At 34.1% G+C, this 23788-nt stretch overlaps 3 protein-coding genes across 7 annotated transcripts; 1 reads left to right on the plus strand and 2 right to left on the minus strand.

Annotated features, from left to right (window-relative positions):
* Positions 1–807: 807 nt before the first annotated feature.
* LOC127793742 (adenylate isopentenyltransferase 5, chloroplastic-like) lies at positions 808–1892 on the minus strand. The gene is made up of 3 exons (XM_052324444.1): positions 1635–1892; positions 1298–1547; positions 808–1169 (listed from the first exon to the last, which is right to left on the minus strand). Exons 1-3 carry the CDS (start codon positions 1854–1856, stop codon positions 808–810), a joined length of 834 nt encoding a protein of 277 aa, XP_052180404.1. The 5' UTR covers positions 1857–1892.
* Positions 1893–5485: 3593 nt separating this feature from the next.
* On the plus strand, positions 5486–10971 carry LOC127805794 (NEDD8-conjugating enzyme Ubc12-like). 4 transcript variants are annotated; one of them, XM_052342589.1, is made up of 6 exons: positions 5486–5630; positions 7547–7654; positions 9508–9616; positions 10236–10314; positions 10390–10506; positions 10603–10971. In XM_052342589.1, the coding sequence occupies exons 2-6, from the start codon at positions 7552–7554 to the stop codon at positions 10738–10740; spliced, it is 546 nt and encodes a 181-aa protein (XP_052198549.1). In that variant the 5' UTR covers positions 5486–5630; positions 7547–7551; the 3' UTR covers positions 10741–10971. The 4 variants fall into 4 exon arrangements, with proteins under 4 accessions (XP_052198549.1, XP_052198542.1, XP_052198563.1 ...); XM_052342582.1 differs by having other exon boundaries at positions 5517–5684; XM_052342603.1 differs by lacking the exon at positions 5486–5630 and adding an exon at positions 5976–6128.
* A 339-nt stretch (positions 10972–11310) lies between these two features.
* On the minus strand, positions 11311–16032 carry LOC127805783 (probable NAD(P)H dehydrogenase (quinone) FQR1-like 1). Of its 2 annotated transcripts, XM_052342570.1 has the most exons (3): positions 15220–16032; positions 12815–13021; positions 11705–11853 (listed from the first exon to the last, which is right to left on the minus strand). In XM_052342570.1, the coding sequence occupies exons 1-2, from the start codon at positions 15765–15767 to the stop codon at positions 12841–12843; spliced, it is 729 nt and encodes a 242-aa protein (XP_052198530.1). In that variant the 5' UTR covers positions 15768–16032; the 3' UTR covers positions 11705–11853; positions 12815–12840. The 2 variants fall into 2 exon arrangements, with proteins under 2 accessions (XP_052198521.1, XP_052198530.1); XM_052342561.1 differs by lacking the exon at positions 12815–13021 and having other exon boundaries at positions 11311–11853; positions 15220–16020.
* Between the last annotated feature and the right edge of the window lie 7756 nt (positions 16033–23788).

Raw genomic sequence — 23788 nt, forward strand, 5'->3', positions numbered from 1 at the left:
GGCAAATAATGATTCTTGATCTAAATCAAAATAACAACTCATATAGGACTGAAATTGAAATTGTCTTTTAACTTTTTTGTTTTTATACAAAAAAATTCCAAATGAATAAAATTCACGTTCGATTCATGATGTTTGGTTTGATTCGAACTAAATATCACACACGATTGTTACCTTTTCACTCGATAATGATCATTACAAAAAAAAAAATTAATTAACCAAATGAATATGGAATGACAATAATAATATTATTAAGTCATATATAATTGTTCCATTCTATAGGATATTACTAATTAATATAAATATATATATATATATATATATACAAATTCAATATCATTGCCTTTTATTGGTTATATATATATGTGTGTGTGTATATGCATGACTATATATAATATTTTTTTCTGATAAATAGTGAGAAATCATATTTATATATATGAAGATTAAATTAAATTTGTATTGATATATAATATATTATATACTATAGTCATGAATATATATATATATATTATAATTATGCATATATATTACATGAAGATTAATTTTATAAATTTTTTTTATTGATTTATTATTTATTAATATAATGATTTAGGGACATCCATCCAGTCACTAAACCCTAATTACAAGGAGAAACTAGCTAGGGCAAGGACTAGGGCTAGGGCTAGGGTTAGGGTTTCTAGCAAAACAAAAAGCATTGATCACTTGAGACTACACCCAAAACCCTTTCAACATGCATCAGATTAAGCTGCCTTAAGCGTTGCAGCAGCAGCAGAGCCTTCAGCCACTTCGTTCTTCCCACAATTTTCTCCATCAAAATGCGTTCAGTAATCCATTCGCCACCGCCAGGCTCGGCTTCGCCACCAGTTCATCCCACATAAGGTCAGCCTCCAGGCCGGAGCTCTCGAACACCACCGTCGCGTCGATGCGGTGCAGCGGCCACCCCAACTTGTCCCACGCCCAATAGATCCTACCGAGCTGTTTTCTCACTAGGTCACAGGTGTTTGCCTTGATCTGTTCGATAGCTTCCTCCAGCATCTCCGCCTTCGCTGCCTGGTCGACCTCCGCCTCCGCTCTAAAATACTGGTCCAGCTCCGGTACCCCAATTGCCCGGTATATTCCCCTGGTGTAGTCGGCGTCCGGCTGAAACATCCCCCGCACCTCCTCCACCAGCCCTGCGTCACCATTTTTAGAGCTCCACTTATAAGTAACACTGATACAGGGTTTAATTAGGATTTCCCACTTTTGTATATTATATATTTATACATAAGGAAGATATAGATGGAATGCATGACGCGGTTACCTGCTTGGCACATCTGATCGACTCGTTTCCTCACGTAAGAGTCAAGCACTGGCAACGATACGTCGAGCCAGATGGCACAAAACTCGTACTTGCCCTTGAAATCAAACTGCGGGTCCTCCACCAGGGCTTCCATAAAGGAGTTCGAACCGCCAACGATCACCGGAATCTTCCCTCGCTTCACGATATCTTCCATCGCGACCATCGCGTGAACGCAAAAGTCAGTCGCAGTGAAATCAGCGTTAGGTTGCACCTAATTAACACGCACAGTACACAATGTTATACAAAAACCAACCCTTGGTAAGGATAAAGCCATATAATAATTAAGCTGATGATATACCTGGCCGAGGAGATGGTGGGGAATCCCTTTCATCTCCAGATTGGAGATTTTGTTTGTGACTATGTCCAGGCCCTCGTAGACCTGTATCTTGTCCGAGTTTATGATTTCAGCCGGAAAACGAGTGGCAATATCAATGGACAAGCGGGACTTGCCCGTGCCGGTGGCACCCATGATGAAAACGACCTTGTGCTTCTGAACGGAATCGTTAGCGGCAGAGTTCATGGTTGGTTGGACGGCCGGAGAGGAAAAGATTTGAGACAAAACTCCAATGGATTTGGGAAGAAGATATGAGAGGCTTATTGGTAGTGATCAATAGTGCAAAATGGGAGGCAATTTATAGACGGTATAGAGACGGTATAGAGACGTGAAAAGATTGATATGCATTAATTTAATTACCTCATTTCTCTCGTCTTTTCGCAAATTATTTCCATATCCGTTGGGGCAAAATGCTCATGAGATTCAATGTACGAAAATTGTTACCAGATATATATTTGAATCCTCTGCTAGAGAGATAAGCTTGAACGTCACGTAGCGGTAATCGGAATTCCATTGGAATTCTTTCATTCAATCTAAAATGCATGAAGATATATATATATATGTTAAACTTAAACCTACGTGTATTTTTCATCAAAAATTAATACATGTGTGTATTTTTTGGATTAATATAACTCGTATAATGTTTAAACCAAATATACGTTGCATGGTAATTCTCATGAACACTATAAGAAATTATGTGTAAATTTCTTATTCGCCCCTTTGCACCGAATTCGTTAGGGTTCGTTATTTGATAAAGACTATTTATGCTTTGATTAAGTTCATTGTAGTCGTTAGCATTGACCGTTATTTTCATATTTTTTTGTCATTTTTAATTTCACTTACCTTGTTCTAGTCGTTAATCGTTATTTTCGTCATCTTATCGACTATTGTCGTTAACATCTTTTATACCTTCTTGTCGCTTTCTCAGCAAAATTGATTCGTTGTCCATTATTTATATTTTCTTGTCGTTTTTCACCGACCAATTCAATTCTGTTATTTATGCTTTCTTGTCGTATATTCTTTAGTATCAAGCCTCTTTCTAACCCATTAGCCATTGGTTACAATTTCTTACCACCCTTTCACTAAATCATAGTTATTAAAATCGAATCACTTCAACTAGTTGGACTAGTTGAGTTATAAACTAGTTGGTTTGCTTTAAGAAAAAGATCATGCATATGTATAGATTAGTTAAAATTGGCTAATATTTTATAAATTGATCAAATTAATTTGTAAAACAAACCAACTCGACCTATTTGACCAACAAATCAGTCATTATATCGATCTAGTTCCCAAAAAAAAAACATGGGCATAAATTAATAGGTCAAAATCGACCAATTATTTGTAAGTTGATCAAATTAGTAAAATTAAATAAATTAGTCTATATAAATATTCATCCAAAAGCACTAAATAGACCATTATTTTTAAATATTTATTTTCTAATTAATAGATGGGTATATTAGTTACCTGAAGAAAAATAAAAGAACCATGGATTATTTTAAAATATGAATTCATTTTATTTTTGTAAAGATGAATTTAAAAAAAAATAGTTTATCATATATATTTTTTGCTGAGTATTCATTTATTATATTATATATATATATATAAAAACTTATCCTAATAATGTAGTTATATAATTGAGGATGATGAATATCATTAGTTTATATGGGTATTTGGAAACCGTTTTGTTTGAGGTCCATGATATTTTCCGTCAGTAGCCACAAATTAATAAGCAATTGAGGTCGATTAATTTAAGTTATGGTCAGATTATTAACATTTTCAATTAATTCGTGTATTTGTATTTCTATATTATTTATTTGGGTTTAAGAACTTCTTGTAAATAACAACTACTAATATATATATATATATATATATATATAGGAAAGGAAAGGAAATGGCACTGATTTTGTTTTACTTTCTTTAATTATTTTTGTCAGACTCAGACCCATCTGAAATCAAATTCATGAACGAATTGATGATGAAATGCACTTTAAATGTTTATATAATTTGCTGCAAGATTTTCATGCATGATGAAGAAGTTTGAAGATGATATATATTCATTGACTATACATTGCACCAAAATCATACATACAGACCACATCTATCTACGTAATTTAATTTCATCCACTACGTACTCTACGTACGTATATATACTCATCATCTTAATTAATTTAGATCAATGATCGATGCCTATTACTTTTTACTCCCTTAATTAATGCAATATATGCTATATATTTGTGTTTATGAAAACTTATGGTAACAAATTTGATATTGTCTGAATGAGATGAAGTTCATGATATATATATAATTAGCCTTGCATAGATAGAGAGAGAGAGAGAGAGAGAGAGAGAGAGAGAGAGAGTTTGTTTCTACTCATTAAATGTTGATATATTTTGTGCAAGATTTTCATACATGGTATTAAATATGACTGTACAATGCATCAAAATTATATATATACAGGCGGCATCCTATATAATATATGTAATTAATTCGGTGCAATGTATAATTATCTTCAGAAGAAATAAGTTTAGATAAAAATAAATAAATAAATTATATGGATGCATCATTTTTTTTTAAAGTTTATTGTATATATATAAAAATAATTTATTATTATTATTATTATTATTATTATTATTATTATCATTCCTTTCTGACTAAAAAGAGAACGATTGGAGACAGGATCGCAACGACCAGAAATTGTTTTCGTATCCATGATATTTTGTGAGATTCAATGTAGGAAAATTGTTACCAGATATGTTTGAATCCTCTTTTAGAGAGATAAACTTGAATGTTACGTAGCTGTAATCGGAATTCCATTGGAATTCTTTCATTCAATCCAAAATGCATGAAGATATATATATGTGTGCGCGCGGACGTGCGTGTGTGTTAAACTTAAACCTATGCGTATTTTTTATCAAAAAATAATATATGTGTGTATTTCTCGAATTAATATAACTTGTATAATGTTTAAACTAAAAATGCGTTAGGTGTCTAAGTTTTCATAAACATACTATAAGAAATTATGTGTAAATTTCTTGTTCGCCCTTTCCACCGAATTCGTTAGGGTTCGTTACTTGGTAAAGACTATTTATGCTTTGATTAAGTTCATTGTAACCGTTAGCATCGACCGTTATTTTCATATTCTAAATAGACTTCTTAATAGTCTAAATTTAGGTCAAATTGGATTTAATTTGAGTTGGAGATGTCAAATTTGACAAAATGGTCACCCCAACACAACTTCTTGGTTTGGCAGAAGCCAACGAAGCTCTACTTTTTATTTTTATACTTTTTAATATTTACTACATATATATATAACTTTTAATAGGGTAAATATGCAATAAAGGGGAAGTGGCACAACACATTTGAGATCTCTAGCTAATTCATATCGGATAAGAAAATGATTTGATCAGAAAACAAATGAAAATGATCAGAAGTAGTGATGTTGTAATTCATATTTTGTGTGTAAATTAAGGTAATACTATAAATGCTAGGTTTTGCTTTGCTTGAAATCCTAACAAAATATTAAAAAAGAAATTGAAATAAGTTACATAGACCTAGTTAGTTAGTAATGTTGTGTTGTTGTGACAAAGTATCAAAATATTTTATATATAAATAATAGACTTCTATATGATTATAATTTTCAGAAAGTTTTTACACCAAAAATGGCAGCATAATAATTTGACAATGATTTTGGAGTTAAAGATTATGTTTTGTTGTATGGTTTATTTGCTATATACATAGTTATATATTTTATACAAAAATGACTCAAGAAAGTGGAAACTTTAGTGAATTTCGCCCTATTTCAGTCCGCTGTCAAACAGCAAGCCAGCCGAAGCAAATATGTGGACCGAAACGCCCCCAGTAAATGAGCTAAACAAAAACCCTTACTTTCTCCTCTCAATAACATAACCCGACAAGCAGCTTCCAGATTCCTGTGTCTCAACGCGTACAGACACACCATCTGTATGTGCTTCTTTCTATTTTTTCGTCTTTGCCTCTGTTGATTGTTGCCGCCAGGTATTCTTCAATCCATGTCTTAGCTCAATCCGATGTTGCACGTCTCCTTGTTGGTTCCTTCTTTTCTCTTCTGTTTTTCTACCATACATGGTAACCTTATCCAAATTTAACAATATTGATCTATATTGAGAATTGGGTTTCTTTTGATCGGCCTGATAATACGTTGGAATTTCTAAGTTCTGGGTTTTGGGTCTACGTTGAGTACAGTGTAAACCCTTCCTCTCAATTGTTTTGTCTTCGACTTTCAGTTGCCATATATGTTTCTAAGAATAAAATGTTTAGTGTGTTTATTGTCGTGCTTGCAGATATTTAGGGGTTTCGATGTTTTAAGATCTGGATTTTACCAGTATCTATCATTGAATTCTCAAGCTTGGGGGTTGATATCTGGCGCTTTGTGCTAAAAAACTGTCTAGTTTGCATACCATGCATTGCTGCGGTGTGATGGTAAATATATCTCCGGTGGCCTTAATTGGGAAGATCTTGTCTTCAGCCAGATTTATGGGCAACCTGTTTCCCATAGGCCATAGGCCATAGGACCAAAAAGAGATGGTGTATTCATTAATTGGTTCTAATCTGATTGAAAGGTTTCCGAGTAGTTTTGTTCAAGTTAGAACTTAGAACCCTAATGAATCGACTCCCTCCCTCTTCCTCACCATCCACCTATTTGCAGCAAAGCAACAAGAAGAAAAAATAAAGATATCATTTGAAAGAAGTGATATGCACACCCAGATACAGCAGTGGAGAAGAAAGAAAATTTCTACTACTCTCCCCTGACCACCTTTTGATGCCTATTTACTGTATTGTGATAACATAATGTGATTGGAAGATTAATGACATACATTATCTACACCAGAGAGTTCTTGACTTCTTGTTATGAAATTCAAAGTTATCTGCTTCTATAATCTATGTATTAAATGATTGATCATGTAATGCAATGTCCTACATATTGGACATATTGTATCAGGTTGTCTATTTTTTTTGTTCTTATGGCACTTATTGTCAGATTATCTCATCTTGTTTTGTGTAGAAGTGTGTGTACTGTGTATGCATGCTTTTGCTTGTACATATATATATATATATATAGAGAGAGAGAGAGAGAGAGAGAGAGAGGAGAGTAATCTGCGAAAGGCTCCAACAGGGGGAAATCTCTGTATGCAAGGGGCATACAGAATCAGGCATTGAAGGCCGGCCGTCTAAATTTAAAGTTGGTTTGCTCATATAGTTGCTCAAGAGGTGGTGAAGCTTGTTTGCTCACTACTCTTCCTTGTGAGAATAACTATCTTCCTAGATTAGTCTGTTTAAAATACACTGCTAACAATGCAGAGTTCACTGAGAAAAACTACTTGAAGTACATTTTCTTTGATCCTGCATTAGAAATAATGCAGAAATGAAGTACTAATGTAATTTAACTTCTTCATGTCTCCAACATGTTCTCACTTGAAATAAGATTTTAAGATTAACCCCCCAAATTGAAGCAATCAAGTACATTTTATGTTCAGTCTATAGTGGTTCTCTATTGCAACTAATCCAATCATGCAATGCATAAAAAAATGTTACTGTAATATGTTGTTATAGAACTTTGTTGTGAGGTTCCTTATCAAGGCATGCAATTCACTGATTTTAATTTCAATTTGATTCCAGGATGACTACTTTGTCATATTTGGTTAATTGTCTCAGATATGCAAGAAATTTGAAATTTTTTATCAATCATACAGCAATGTCTTTATATCCTTCTCTTCCTATTTTCTTCAAAAGTTTTTGTTACATTGATCTTGTTGAAGGATGGCAATATTGCATGTTTCTTCTTTGTATTAGTATGTCCCTTTTCTAATAAGTTCCTTATATTCAATATTTCATTGTAGGAAATATGATTAATCTCTTCAAAGTGAAGGCAAAGCAGAGGGCTGAAAACCCCAATGGAACAGCACCAATCAAAAAGCAAAGTGCAGGGGAGTTGCGTGTTCATAAAGGTATACCTTGATGGAGATCAAGAGTTATAATTATTTTAGAACTTTACAATTCTAGTTGTGTTAGATTTTATTTATTTAGGAACCTTAAGAGTATTAGGATTCTTTAATTTTTTTTTCAATTTGTACTTAAGTTTTTTTAGGACTTTTAATAGATTATGTGGAAGAATTCAAGTGATATTTGATTACCATACTGGGGTCAGGTATTTTAAAATTCTTGGTGTTTAAGGAGTTTTGTCTAGCTTATAAATGTAGCTTATTCATGTATTATGAAATTTTGACTTTCTTTTTTCTGAAAAAGAAATGATTTTTGAGAATGAATAAAAGTGAATATTTGAAAGAGCAGGAGCTCTCTCAATTCCCCTCCTCTTATTTCTTTTCCTCCCACTTATCTGTTGCTCCTCTTTTCTTCTTCTCTTCCCTGTCTGTTCCCTACTGTGCTTCTCTTCTCTCCTTACTTCTAAAACTCCTTGGTTCTAAAACTTCCGCTTTCTTTGCGCACACAGCACATGGTTCGCAGTGCATTGCTTGAGTTATTCCCTGATTTTGCATTTTTGCATCATACCATCTTTTTTTGTATAAAAAATTCCGGCTATCTCCAATGCTATGCATGAAGTTATTGCACAGACTATTGCCTCAGGTTCCCTCCAGCTCCATTGCATGGTGTCAATGAGATTGTGGACTATTCTTGCGAAGGCAATGAGATTGAATGCCATTCCGATGCTATTTTAATGGTTTTTTGCTATTAGCTAGTCTGTTTTACCATTGCTCTACGAGTCCATTGATGATAGGTTGTTTTCTGTGTCCTGCATGTTGATATAGTCAACTAGCTGCTCCATGGTCACAGCACAGTTTTTCATATCTTATGATTTAAAAATGCAACACATAAATTTTCTTTTCTTTTCTTTTTTTTGTTGTGATAAATCATATGTATCTCTAAAATGTAAGCCAAGTTCATGGTATCCTTGCATATGTGATACATAAGATTCAACAAGCACAATAAATATATGTTTGTTTAACATGCTTGAAGTCAAAATATATAAAAACTTATAAGCAGGACAAAAACTAAAACGAAATAGAAAGTATAGGGAATTATTCACCAGTCAAATTTCCACAGAATGTTTGGGAGTTCTATAGAAGTATTTCCAAGTTTAATAGCATTATTTCTCCACTTGGTTGATCAAGCTAATAGAAAGAATTTCACATTCCAATAACTAACTTAGTTGAGGAATAAATGTGGTCGAATGCCTAACTTTTGAATGTTAAATTTGGAGAAATTAAGTGTTTGGCTTGAAGTTTTTTATGTATATAAAGAATTTCATATTCCAGCGCTCATTGACATACAACAGCTAGTTATTATCTTCTAAATTCATTTCTAGCATATCTTACAATATGAGAAGATGCAGTTCAAGATTAAAAAAGAAGATATACAACTGGCTGTATGGTATTATGTGTGACTTGACAATGAAGAGCTGCTAGTAGCAAATCACAGAATTCATCTGAGACATGTCAACAAATTCGCGGGTACACGTTAGGTGGCATTTTTTTTTTTCACTAGTCAATACTGATATGCTATCCATTTTGAGCAGCTTTTTCTTTAGTATTTTGTCCTGAATCCTGATGATACATGTTGAACAGTTCCAAAAACATTGAGGGAATTGCTTGGCATTTTGTGATGTATTGGGTTGTGTTATACCAAATTCTTCCTTCGTTATGTCGAAATAATTGTGATGCTAAAAGCAGGTTCTTACATTAAATTAGGTTACCTTATAATTTCGTGAGCAGATTTAACAGAGAGGTATTTTCCTTTTTCTTCTTTTTCCTTTTGTTCCTTTTTCTTGCTTCTGATCTTGTAGATATTGGTGAACTGAACCTACCACAAAGTTGTGGCATATCATTTCCCAACGGCAAGGATGACCTGATGAACTTTGAGGTTGTCATTCGACCTGATGAAGGATACTACATGTAAGTAATGTTTTGCAAATTGCACTCTCTCTCTCTCTCTCTCTCTCTCAAACACACGCGCATGCGCGCCCACACACCAAGGAATTTAGCCTGTCTTTTAAAAAGATGAATGTGTCTTGTTTGGAGCCCATCCAGGCAGCCACCGCAAGGGTGAACTGTGAACTGTTGAGTGGAATTCGGGATTGATTGGGAATTCTTGCATCATTTGGGCCAAAACAAAATAAAAATAATGAACCATTGACCCTGCAAATTACATCAGTTTCAAAGGGCTCAGGCTTAGATTACCACTTTCCTTGAATTAGGTTATCAGCTGGCAGCATGGGCCAGTAACAACTTGAGTCCATGTAAGACAAGGTCTAATTATGATAACTAAGGATTTGTCTATCTGCCCAAATGCTAAGCAGACTAACCATTTGCCTTGTTTCACTTGTTTGATATGGTTCAAGTGCTACACATCTCTGTGGTATTCTCTCATTAGATGACAAAATTCAGCATCAGCATGTCTCGTGCTTTTCCGTTTGATTCTACCTTCTTTTCATTTTATTTATTGTTTTATCCTCATCCTGGTTGGGTGGAACCTTCATTGGTTAACCGTACCGTTTGTTTTTTTTTCTGACAGAGGCGGTACATTTGTGTTCTCCTTCCAAGTTCCACCTGTATATCCCCATGAGCCGCCAAAGGTGAAGTGCAAGACTAAGGTAAAGAAAGCCATCCATTTTCTTTTGGCTGGCGGGTTGAAGTTGTGGTAGGCTAAACAATACATTATATTTCAGGTTTATCATCCTAACATTGACTTGGAAGGAAATGTCTGCCTTAACATACTACGAGAAGACTGGAAACCTGTCTTCAACGTAAATACTGTCATCTATGGACTGTTTCATCTCTTCACGGTAATTAAAATCCGTTTCGCACAAAGGCCTTTGTCCACCTTGATTGTTATTAGACTGCACTTAACAATCTGTGCTTACTGTTGCTTGTATGGGCAGCAACCTAATTATGAAGACCCCCTCAATCACGATGCTGCTGCTGTATTGAGAGACAACCCGAAGATGTTTGAATCGAATGTGAGAAGGGCGATGGTTGGTGGCTATGTAGGACACAACTTCTTCCCCCGGTGCATGTGACATCTGCTTCTTGTGTATCATTTTCCAAACTAATTTACTAGAGGTCCAGAAGCTGTAGAACGGGTTGGTGTTTTTTCACTCATGTGAACTAAGAAGAACCGATGGGAATTCTGAAGTGTACTTTATTCCCCTTGCTGACTGTATTATTCTCTGTTGATTGGTCTCTTTCTTCTTTGCGTGAAGCCTAAATTGGATTATATGGAAGGGCGCCACATTTGTGGTATTTTGACCTTTCTTCTGTGTTACTACTGTCTTTGGACATCCTTTGACCTCCATGTTTTTTCCTTTTTTTTCTTTCTATTTTCTCTATTAAGTCAGTCATCTTCAATTGTACTATTGTTTGTGGCACTGTAGCTGTGTTGAAGCAGAAAAGCAACAGCAAAATCATAGGTTTTTGTTTTAAAAATAGGGTTCAGTTCAGTGAAGGGGCAAGGTGAATAATAGATGAACTGCTTGTCACAAATATCAAGTTTGAACACAGCAACACACCATCCATCCCCATGGCTTGTATTCCTGAAGTACTACTGCCAACAGAAAAAGCACTTATTTAAAGAGGTAAAAACTAGCCTCTGAGCATAAAAACATATATCCAGTAAGAGATTTATTTGCAAATTGTACAACAGAAAGCAACTCAACTTTATTTGTGAATATTACACTTCCAGATCGACGAATAACAGACATTTACACTCCTGTCCACGATACTATTGAGAAGAATGGAGAGAATAAGGAAGATCAAACTGAATAAGGAATAGACTACTTGGCTATCTGAACTCTACCCAACACATGATTTCTGAATGCCATACACACAGGAAGATATATTATATTCAATGAACAAAGAAATTGGTTCAATGGGGCTCTCTAATGCTGTTTCCAGGTGCAAGTAAACAAGGCTCGGCAAACTTCTTAACCAGCAAAGCCATGTACCTGCCCTGATGTTCTGCAAGGGCCAGTTCTGTTTCGCTCGGTTCCCTGGTGCCATCTCCAGAATAAACTCCCGCCCCATAAGGCGAGCCTCCCCTAATTGAGTCCAATTTGAACATTCCAGCTCCGAAAGTATATCCAATTGGAACATAGAGCATTCCATGATGTGCTAATTGAGTGATTGCTGTCCAACTGTAACACAAATTGGACAAAATTTAGGGAGCAGTAATTTTCATTCAAAAGGCACGCATAACCATATAACCACCAAAAATCTTACCCTAATCTCCCCACAAAGGAAAAGCACTTGACAGAAAAAAATCTCATGGACATCATCATTTTTCACATTTTACACAAGTAAAGATGACAGCATTAGGAAAAGAAAAGGAGGTGGTCCTATAACATTTTGATAAGGTATAGATACGTATTACTAGTGGTTTAGGTTAGAATTCAGAAAGACAAATCTTTAGTACATTTATCAATCAATCATCAATTAGAGCCACTCCGAGATGTCATTATATTTTAAGAAAAAACACACATTATATGTTAAAATAAGAAATTTGGATGTTAAAGAGGGGAAAAAATAGATGCGTTGTTAAAGGCTAAATGAGGATAAGACTTCTAACATCCTTGTGCCAACACAGGGTTGAAACTCATAATGCCAATTGCATTTCTGGGGTTCAGAAAATAATGCATCCTATTACAGACCCAATTTGTTTTTTGAGTGATAATGTAGGGTGGGGAGTTGCAATTTCTACCTTTCATGCTAAGTCAAGCACGCTCTTAATCCTTGAGCAAAGGGGCTCTATATGTGCTTTACAGGTAAAACAGTTCTATGACAGCATATCTATCTAAGTAATATACAGATTCCACAAATATTCATAACTACGTATACAACTCCATAAAAAGATTGCACTTCAGAACTAAGGCATTCAAACATCACAGAATGCTGTTAAAGGTGAAACCAATTAGAAAAAATACCTACATTTTACCACGGTAATTAGAATTATTGAAGAAAGAATTATGCACTCATCTTGTTAGTTTCTTAACGTGATCACTCAGGGACCACAATGTAAAACTGATAATGAAGTAAGCAACTTTTTTTTTCTTATTAAAAGAAGGTGGAGAGGGGAGGAGATCAACATGATAATGGCACCTTGGCTCAGTGGCAGCCTCTTCCCGCTAGGGAACTTGAAAAGAATGGAAACTAATAACAAATTTGAGTTCAGCTCCATTAGAATCAAGTGCAGCAAAGGTCCCTCTCATGGCATATTGTTCATTAGACTCCTCCAAAGGGTTCCAGCTCCATGGATGCAAGAGAGAGAAGCAAAATGTTGTCACCCCTTTCCACACAACCACCAACCTTGACAGTAGAGAAGGGAACATTCAATACTTAATATTTGATGACTATAAAGGTTCTTTCTGTTCATAAATATCCATTTTTGGGTTTTCAACAGCAAGATTAACTATTCCATTAGTTCTTGGAACTGGTTTTCAGCAAAAACTTCGTTTTTTTCTCTTTTTTGGTGTGTTCCTTCTTTAACATCTTTTCTTTAAGATGGAACAGTTAAGTGACAGGTAAAGTATGTGGGTTGGGACATGATTGGTCTGTAATAAGTGGATAAGAAATGAGCTTAAGAATTGCTTTCTCCAAGTAAACATAGTTCTTGCAGTGTGCAGTTACGCATCAATGAAGTTCATGCCCAAGAACTCTAGTTGGTGGCCAAATACAAGCATAGAGACAAACCAAAAGAGATAGGAAAAAGAAACTTTGAATATCTGAGTCTGGAAAGAAAACAATAAATGTGTGAGATCGTTAATATAGTTCCAAGCTATGAATTAAAAAACTAAAAAACCAATGTGGGTTTCTGCTTCTTCTTTATTTATTAATGTTTTGAAGTAGGGTTGGGGGCTCAACTACAATGCTGATATACTTCATTGATGGTTAAAAAAAGATACTTCATCTTCTACAGAAGAAAAATTGTCAAATTTTTAATGAAAACTTCCATTCAAATTCAAGCTTTTCCACAAACATACTGAATCAATTAATCAGTTCAATCCCATTTTCAAGTCAATGTTATCTTCTATTCATATATGTTACCCCCTGAATGGTAATTCCCGTTTACTGATACTTGGTACTTATCAGTGAAAAAGCATGACCAGAGCAACAGAGTGCTTGCCCTGTTGTACTCAGAATACTTCAGGAATCACAGATTTCACTCTCGTTTAGATATCACCTTCAATTGTTTAGCCATCAATAACACACGGAGAAGAATAAAATATGTGAATTCCAAACAGGACAGAGACTACATAAGTATTATTATTATCCTTAACAGGACAATAGCACCAAAAATTCCAACAGAGATAAGAACGCAATACCAAACAATTCCTGAACTTTGAATTATTTTCCCACGTACATAACTCTTTGCAACTAAAACATAGCTTTACTGTTGCTAACAACTAGGGGGAAAAAATAGAAAAACAAAAGTTCAACAGAGAAATTCCCTATGTTTGGAACCTGAAGAAAGAAGTGAAAAGGAAAATATGGGATAATAAAAGTTTTTCCTATCCTTTGTTTGGTTCCAAGTAGGAGAATAAATGAAAAAAAAGGAAAGGAAATGGGAAAATAATAAGGGGAAACATTTTTCCCTTTATTTTCTTTTTCCACCTTTACATTGCTTGATGCCAATCCCTGCTTCTTTCAGTCCCCAGTGTCCTCTCCCAATATGGACAATACTGCTGATAAAAATGAAAGCACTTAAAGAACACAGACCAGTCTAGGAAACTATCTAAATAAAACTAAGAAAGTCCTATTGTTTGAATAAATGGGTAATATCTTGTATGTTTTATCCTAAAGATTCCACATTCAGATGAGATGCTGCACTAGTTTATCAAACATTCCATGTCATATAAAAAGTCAACACCACAACACCTTTTAAGCAACCTAAGACAATTAACAGAAAATAGCAAGATTAGTAATCTATGAACGATCTAGTTCAATAGTTACATTTACACCCCATCTAGATAGAAAGATTTAGAAGGGACATGAAGGATTTCGAAGAAAATAGTAAGGGTTAGGCTGTTTGAATAATCATTTATGGAGAAGCCAAAAAAAAAAGGGTGAATTGAGGATTAAAAATTGCCGGACATAAAAGCATACAATCCATTTAAGCATTTGCCATTTCCTTCCAATTTTGGAAGCATACGGAGAGAAGCTGAAGCATTTGATGTTATAATTTTTCTTTTGCGAAGGTCAAGCATATCATATGAATTTGTTCACTTTCTCTCATAGAACTTCATTTTCTAACTAAACAAGTGAAAGAAACCTTTCTTCTCGTAGAGGAAGTATCTTCTTTTTCCTTTTTCACTTTGCTTCACTTAAATCCAACCAGAATATTAACAAAATAAATACAAGAACAGGATAATGATACTGACTACCATCAAATGTACACGCCAAGAAATTGAAATCACTAAAATTTCCGATACACTTTACATTACAAAATAAGTAAATAAAAAAAGAGAGAAAGAAAGAGCAAAGGCTATTAAGAAAGTAGATCTTACGCTGTAGTCTCTTGGCCACCGCCCTGCGTTCCGGTGCTCACAAAGAACCCCGCCGGCACTCCGGCGAGCTTCTGATCTCTCCACAGCCCCCCCGTCGAATCGAAAAACGCCTTCATCTGAGCCGCCATACACCCAAACCTCGTCGGAAACCCAAACAAAAACCCATCGGCCTCCGGCAAGTCCTCCACAGATATAACCGGAATGTCGTCCCCTTTCGCCGGCACCTTCATCTGCTCCAGAACCTCAGGCGGCAGCGTCTCCGGAACCCTGAACAACACCCCTTCGACGCCGTCAATCCCATCGACCCCTTTCTTCATCCTCCTCGCCAAACCTTCCACGTGGCCATACATTGAATAGAAGACGATGAATATCCTCAGATTCTCCTTGTCCGCCGCCGGCGGAGCGCCGTCTTGATTCGTCGCAGCCGGATCAGTGCCGGAGACTCGATCGGCGGCGTCATCGCTGGCCGGGTTTGGCGCCTCACGATCGGATGTGACTCCGAGAACCGACTTTTTCTTGCTGGGCACACAGCCTCCGCCTTTACCCATCAAATGCCAGCAATTTCTTCAATTAAAGATTGAATCAATCTTTCTTTCTGGGTACAATGATTGGAGTCTTGATTTCGAATGGAAAAACGAGATGGCTTTAATCGAATTGGCAGTTCGAAAGAATCCAAACCCTATCCTAATGCGGGGAAAAAAAGGGTTTTCCGAACGTGTAAACAGAATATTATATGTTATATATACGGATGAGAAGTGGCATCTGGAGACCACTGAACATTCGAATCTCACATGGAAGCTTCGCTGGCAGTTTACACACGCACAACTCCAACTCTGCCTTCTTTTGTATGCTTCCTTCCTTAGAGAAGCATTGCCAATATCTCATCAAAAAAAAAAAAAACACAGAATGATTGCCAATATTTTTAATTGGCAAATATTATCCTACCAACAAATATTTTAATCAGAATTTAATGGAAAGTTAAAACACTGCTGAGTTGAGCTCTTAAAAGAATATTATATTTTATATTAATGTATGTACGTTAATAATAAAGTTGATTTTTTTGTGATTGGATTGTTATGGTTTCAAGCATTTAAAATATTTTGTAAACTACCATAGTGATACTCTTGTACGTTTGATGCTACATTGTTATGCTATTAATTTTAATTTGGCTTCTTAATAGGGTCGTAAATGAGTCAAGGTGTTTGCGAATGCTTGATACTTGGTTCGTTCAAATCTTTCATTAAGGTAAGTGATGTAAAATTGAGTTTAATTTTAAATTTTAATTTGTAAAGAAACCGAATTTAAACTCAATAAAACTTAATTTGTTAACTTGTGAGCTGCCTCAAATAGAGGCTCGCGAGCAAGCTTAATTAGAGACTTGCAAGTAGGCTCAAAATCTTGCAAGTAGGCTTGATTATTAAATTGTGAACAACTTGTAAATAGGCTTATTTATAAATATATAAATAAATTTATTCATAATTTTATAAAATTATTATTTAATATAAAATTATCAAATTTTAAATCATTACTATAATATCATTACTAAAAGATGTTGATAATAAGATATATTGTAATTTGAAAATTAATGAATTAATGTATGAGCTTAATAGAGTAATTATCATTTTAATAGATTAAAAAAATATTTAGTTGAATAACAATTAATAAGTATTGTACTCGACTAAATTTTTATTTTAATTTCTAAACATTTAAGGGATTAATCAATTATATACTTGTTTTATTAGAATATATTATGGAATAATATTATTTGAATAATCAAATAGTTAATCGATTAAGTGGTACATTAGTTGAGTAATTATAACATTTAACCGATTAATAAATCTGAGTTAAAATTACAAGTCTCTATACTTGTATCATTAATCGATTCAAAATAAATATTAATATATTTTACTCAAATATTAAAAAGACTTATTCAAATAATTGTATATCTCACTAGAGTAATATCTAGTTTATTCGACTAATGTTACATTAAATTTCAAAAAATTAATCATTACATATAGCCTTAAATGCAAATTTCAAATATTTATAACTGTATTTTACTAGAGACCCATTGTCGGTCGTTGTCACTGCCATTTGTCGTTGGAGTGTTTGCCACTCTCACCGTTGACCCTATTGTCATCACCAACCACTATTGCATTCTTCCTCTTCATCATAGTCCTGCCTTTTTTGTTGCCGGCTCAAGCTCAAGCATGGTGGCGGACCCAAACTCAGACTATGTTAACCAAGATTGAGTTCAAGCCTAGGCTCAGATTTGTCGAGCCAAACCAAGTTTAACAAAGCTTAACTCAATTGCAACCCTAGTTCTCAACATTTTTTACTTTCTTATTTACGTTTTAAGTAATTCATTGAGTTTAAAGAGTAAATAAATTTACAATGTTATTATAAAAGTCTATCAAGATTATTTGAGTATGTCCGTAGAAATCAATCAAATATTAGTAATTTAAAATAAAATATTCATATAAAATAAAAAAATATTATATATAAATACAAATATTTTCCTATCAAAAGGTGAAATGGGCGATATTATAACAAACTCCCTACACTTACATTAGGTTCAACGGAGGGGTGGAGTCAGGATTTTGATTCAATAAAAGCAAATTTAAATATAAAAAATAAAATAATAATAATATTATTAAAATATAAAAACACTTTACAATTGTTTTTTATGACTTTTAATACTTTGATAAAGTCGCATAATGATTTTATTATCAATTTTATTAAATACATTATTTTCAACATACACAACTAAGTTACCATTCATTAATTGATCTTCAATCTTATTACACAATTGATTCTTTATAATGTTTATTGTAGGAAATACTCTTTCAACCGTAATAATAGCAACTGAAAGAGTAAATGCTAAAGTCATAAACTTGTAAACTAATAGATACGTTATATTTTTTTTCGTCATAACCAACTTTTATGTAAGTTCACTGAGTTTCGTAATTCTTCAAACTCTTTTTGAAAAGACAACAAAGTTATTTGAGTGTTTGGTTTATTAATATAAAATATTATTTTTAAATACTTAAAAACTAAAAAAAATTCTAACTCAATGGGATCTCATGTGGCCGCGCCCTTGGTTCAACGTATGTATTTTAGGTCAAGATATATCTCATTGCATGAGATTACAATAATATAAAGTAAGATTACATATAATATATAAAATTACATGAATTTTTTGATATTCGATTCAAAGCTATATCGATAAATAATAATATATAACATAATTAATGGCTAGTAAAAAAGTAATACAATTACAATGTATTTATATAAAAATTCACATAATAGTAAAGTGCATGGAATTTAAGTTTTTAAGAAACCATAAAAAAACATATATTTTCATTGTTATAAATATATGTATACCCTATTACAATTTATAATTTGGTTTCAATTTATCAAGTTAACAAAATAAACCAAACTATAAACTATTTTTAATTCATAATAAATGAAATTATAATATATTAAATTAAATACATATATAACAATTAAGTCGATGTAGTCGGGGGCAAATGGATTGGGTCAATTATGAGTATGTTTAAATTAAACCAATACAAAGCCGATTTTTAAGGGTGCATCTGGTCCCAACATTATACACTGGCACACACATCAAAGACTAACTACCCACAACCAATTGAGGTTAATTTTGCATTGTAAATTAAGGACACTGCTCTTCTTGAGTATCATGAAAATTCCCACTTTTGTTTTGTTCTAATAAAATTAAAGCATTATGTGTTATTTTTGTATTCTTTTTTTAATATAATATAATGTTGTTTATAATATCTAAATAGGGTAAATTATATTACTGATCCTTAAATTTTGCACTCTTTACAAATTAGTTATTATATTTTAATTTTTATTATCGTGACCGCTAAACTTTGATTTTCATTATAATTTAGTTATTCTTTAATTTTTTATCAACTCTATTAACAAAAACTAATATAAATATAAAAATCATTTAATATTAAAATTAATATAAACCTCATAATCAAATGATTTTTTTGATGAAAAATCAAAAGAGAGACTAAACTAGATAAAAATTAAAATTTAGTGATTGTTATGATAAAAATTAAAGTATGACCAATTTACTAGGAGATATAGAGTTTAATAATTAATAATATAATTTACTCTATCTAAAAATATATTGTTCTTGTCTCAAAAGTACCTTTTAATCTTTAAAATTCGGTAATTTACTCTTTTTATTGTGAGGAAACTATACCTTACATCATTTTATTTTTGTTTGAAGTTTCGAATCCAGTATTATCATTGGTGGTGCATGAATTGATTGATTCGTCGGCTCTCATCAATTCAAATTTCAAGGCTTCGTGCCCTCCAAATTTCCTCCATAGTAAGTGAAAAAGATAAAAGAAAGACTGTAATTAAGCTTATGTTAGCCGATCGATCCGCTACATTCAATTTACAATCCTACAGTTGCTCAGAAATCCGATCAGATATGCAACAAAAGCCTGGCGACACAGAGAGCAGCGCCGTCCAATCAATACGACGTGTAAAGGACGACGTCAGCGGGCGCATAGTCTGGCGACAGAGCCAAGAACATCAGGAGCGCCATTATCCCCACCGGGAACAAAAGCAGCAGCATCGGCGGCGGCGGCAAAGGCGGCAGCATCAGCGGAAGCACCAGCAGCGACACCGTCAGCCCCGCCAGCACCACCGCCCAGCCCCATCCCAAACTCCAACGCCTCGCCATTTTCATCCGCGGTAACCCAATCTGAAGCTCCCTCTTGAATCGCACACGCCTGGTCCGATCACAGTTCATCAAACTCAAGTTCTTCTCCGCAAGAATTCGTCGATCGAAGCCTCAATTTATCGCTGTAATTCGGCCGAACAATGTCGCCAGGCTGCTGCGTCAAAACCTAACCTCGATTTCGAAGCTTCAGTTCGATCTTCTTCGATGCGAATGCGAATCGACAGGGCCAGGCTCCAAGACAACTTATAAAAAGATTCTGTGGAGATTTGGATGAATTACGCTTAAGCCCCCGAGGATTACTGAATGCACAAAGAAGCCACATGAAGTCCCAAATAAGGTGGGGCTGTACGCGTAAAAGACAAAAGTTGAGGCGTCTAGGTGTAATTCACGAGACAATCTACCTGGGACCTATCAATGTGAAAAAAATTGAAGAATCGTGAACTGGACGAAGAAGGGATGGTTCAAATTCAATGCACCTTAGGATTGATGCATGCAACCATATTTTTAAGGTAAGTTGTGAACAAACCAAACCAACGTGCTATAACACATGATCTTTCTCGAAGTATATGCATGCATGGATGGTATTAACATCATTTTCTCATCTTTGTCTCACATCGTTTATGGGTACTGTCATTTATTAATAAATATTAAAGATTGATTTAAAATTTTCACGGCAAGGAAGGAAGAGAAAGATTAGAAGAAATTTAATAAAACAACTCTTGATATTGTATTATATGATATGATTATATGGAATATATAATTATAAATAAAATAAATAATTAAAATTTATGTACTCGCGCGACCCACCCACACGACTATTAGGTTATTTATTATTGTTTGTAATATGTACAGGATGATATGAAGATATTCTTTGCTAAAACAATTGATATGATTGTGTGTTAATATTTTAGGTGTGGAAATCTTGGTTGTGGTTAGTTTGTTATTAGTTTAGAGTGGGCATTGGCATTGGCATTGGCATTGGCATTGGGATCCGATGATGCTCTGAACCTAGACCATGAATGGCTTGCCATTTGCAGCTGCAGGATCATCAGCAGAGATGTGTATGACAATCCCACGTGAGCGTGCCCCCATGATTTTCCTGCACCCTTTCACGGATTTAGCGCAGAATCTCTGAATCTGATTGTTTTTCCCGGAAAACGACCGCTATGCATTTTAGAAGTTAACATTTCTTCATCTTCGTTGAAGGGATAAAGTGCAAGCAGGGATGGGGCTGCAATGCATGTGCTGCTGCTTGTAGAGGTATGGGTTTGGTTGGGTCTCACACTGATCAAATTTCCATTTACAATAATATTGATAGTCGTGTTTGTATCAATTAAATAAGTAATTTTTTTTTATAAAAATATAAACTAAATATCCTGTTTTGTATTGTATGTATATAAGTCGTGACCACATTTGAATTTATCCGACGGGTGAATTAGAGAGAAAAGTCAGCACCCATCTCCAGAAGTAATCGGGCAAAAATCAAAACTTGGATTATAAAAAAAAAAAAAAAGGTAATTTTTATGTTTTAACCTGTTATTTTAGTTCTAAACTTTATAATTATTAAAATTATATTTTAACGCGGTATAACTTTTTATCTTTAATTATTGAGATAGGCTTAGTTTACATTATCAAACTAAAGGCTTCAAATGGTACATGTTTTCATTGAATAAGTGTGACATTAATTATAAATCTCAGTGTTTAAAAGTTTCAATAGTCTTATCTAAATATATATTTGTATTTTTTGGTAAATTAACATTCCTAAAAAAACTAAATACTCGTTTGAAGATTAATTATTGTGTCTTTACTGTGCCTAGTGCGTTGCACAAGATCAATTGTCATTAAATGATTCTGAGAAGGATTTTACAAAAATATAAAATAAAATACAAACCAATTCTCATATAAAAATACAAACTAATCGAATGATTTTAATGGAAGCATGCATAATGGCAGACAACATGGTTGGCAAAATTAATTGCCACGTTAGTTGATAGACGCCAATATCGAAATATTAGTCTCCTGCAACAACAGTGGGCCATGAATAAAAATGGGCCAGGGGTCGGGTTTTCTGGCCCACGCAATCAAAGGCCGCACAGTTGTGTGTATCAGAGCTTGGACATTTGAGGTCCAGCGGGTCCATTATCGAACCTAATCTTTAATCTCTAACCTCCATAGCCGTTGGGCTTTCATAATTAAAAGACTTATCTTTAAATTCAATAGAATAAATTATACTAACTATACTCACGAGATAAGACCTCATTATAAGGATTATTTCTTAAAATTATAAATAATGTTCACAATAAAAATACATGAAAATGTTTAAATCCATTATTTTATGGCAAAAAGTCCATTAGAAGACAAAAAGCCCAAAACTCAAAATAATCTTTTTGGGATAAAAGATGTATATTTTTCGTAGAGGGTTTCATACAAATGCGCAATGAAAGATAAAGTAATTATTCATGAAGAATTCAAATTCTAAAAGAATTCAGGAATGTTGGGATAAGCATCATCTTTAAAAAAATTTCATCTCGAAAAAAGAATACGATAAACATTATTTATAAAATATAGATATCATCTATAATAAATTTAGTCTCATCCAGACTATGGTTAATTAAGATAAGCGTTATCTACAAGAATTCTAATTATGTTACATTTTAGATCATTTCATATTTCTCTATAAATAAGTAAACACACATTCCTGAAAAATATACATCTCTGGTACTAATTTTAATACAATTTTTTTTATTATACTCAGTGTTTGACTTAAACATCAGAGTGTTTGCGCGGGAGCCTCTCCGCGCCCTTTGATTGTTTTCTTATTTTTACAAATTCGTTTGGCTTGACAACGACGTTTTTAATTAACTAAATTCATTGTTACAGATTCATACAGGAGGCGGAGGTGGATTGACGGAGTGAGTGAGTGAGAGAGAGGGCGAGTGAGCGAGAGAGAGAGAGAGGGAGAGCGACGGTGGCGACGATGGGGGAGGCAAGAAGAAGAGGTGGGTTTGGGAGGAGGGGGGAGAGAGAGAGACAGAGATGGGCAGCAACGGCGATGAGGGCGATGGCTGCTACAACTTGTGATGGCGGCGACTGTTGCAACCTGCGATGGCGGTGGCAATGGTTGCTGCAACAGCGATGCGGGGATGCATGGAGGAGAAGTGGGTTTGGGAGAGAAAGATGGACAGCCTTGGCGAGGGGGCGATAGGCGCTGCAACATTTGATGGCAGCAATAATGGTTGCTGCAACGACAATGAGAGGAGGCAAAGAAGAGAAGTGGGCTTGGGAAAGGGAGAGAGATGAGGGGAGGAGGGAGGAGACCAATGGCTTTTGAGGAGATAATTCTATAGAAAATAAAATATAGTTAAACATCCTCAATTGATCATTTCTATGTAAATAATTTCTAAGTAATTGAATTGTTTATAATTTATTTTCTTTCATGTAAATTTTATACTTGCAATCAAATGCATATTTATAATGAAATATGGATGATTACTTGAGTTATTGTTGAAAGAGATGCTAGTGTTATTAAATAAATATTAAAACAACTATTTTTTTTTATATTATTTATGGTTATCTTTTTTTCTTAACTCTCATCCTTCTATCTCTAATTTGATTTTTGTTTTAAACAACAAATTAACAATCAATAACTAGTCGTGAGTCTGCAAAATTTAGATAGGACTTCGTTCATTTTATTTGAATTTAAGTATTTGGGATTCATTCTGAATATCACTATAAAAAAATAAGAGATTAAATTTATGGTAAGTGACCAAGTAAGAGATTATTAAGCCAAGTTCAATTATTAAATTTGACATAAAAAAAAAAAAAAAAAGAAGAGAAAGGGGGTAC

This window comes from Diospyros lotus, chromosome 1, assembly GCF_014633365.1.
Source record: "Diospyros lotus cultivar Yz01 chromosome 1, ASM1463336v1, whole genome shotgun sequence".
In the NCBI taxonomy this organism is placed as follows: domain Eukaryota; kingdom Viridiplantae; phylum Streptophyta; class Magnoliopsida; order Ericales; family Ebenaceae; genus Diospyros; species Diospyros lotus.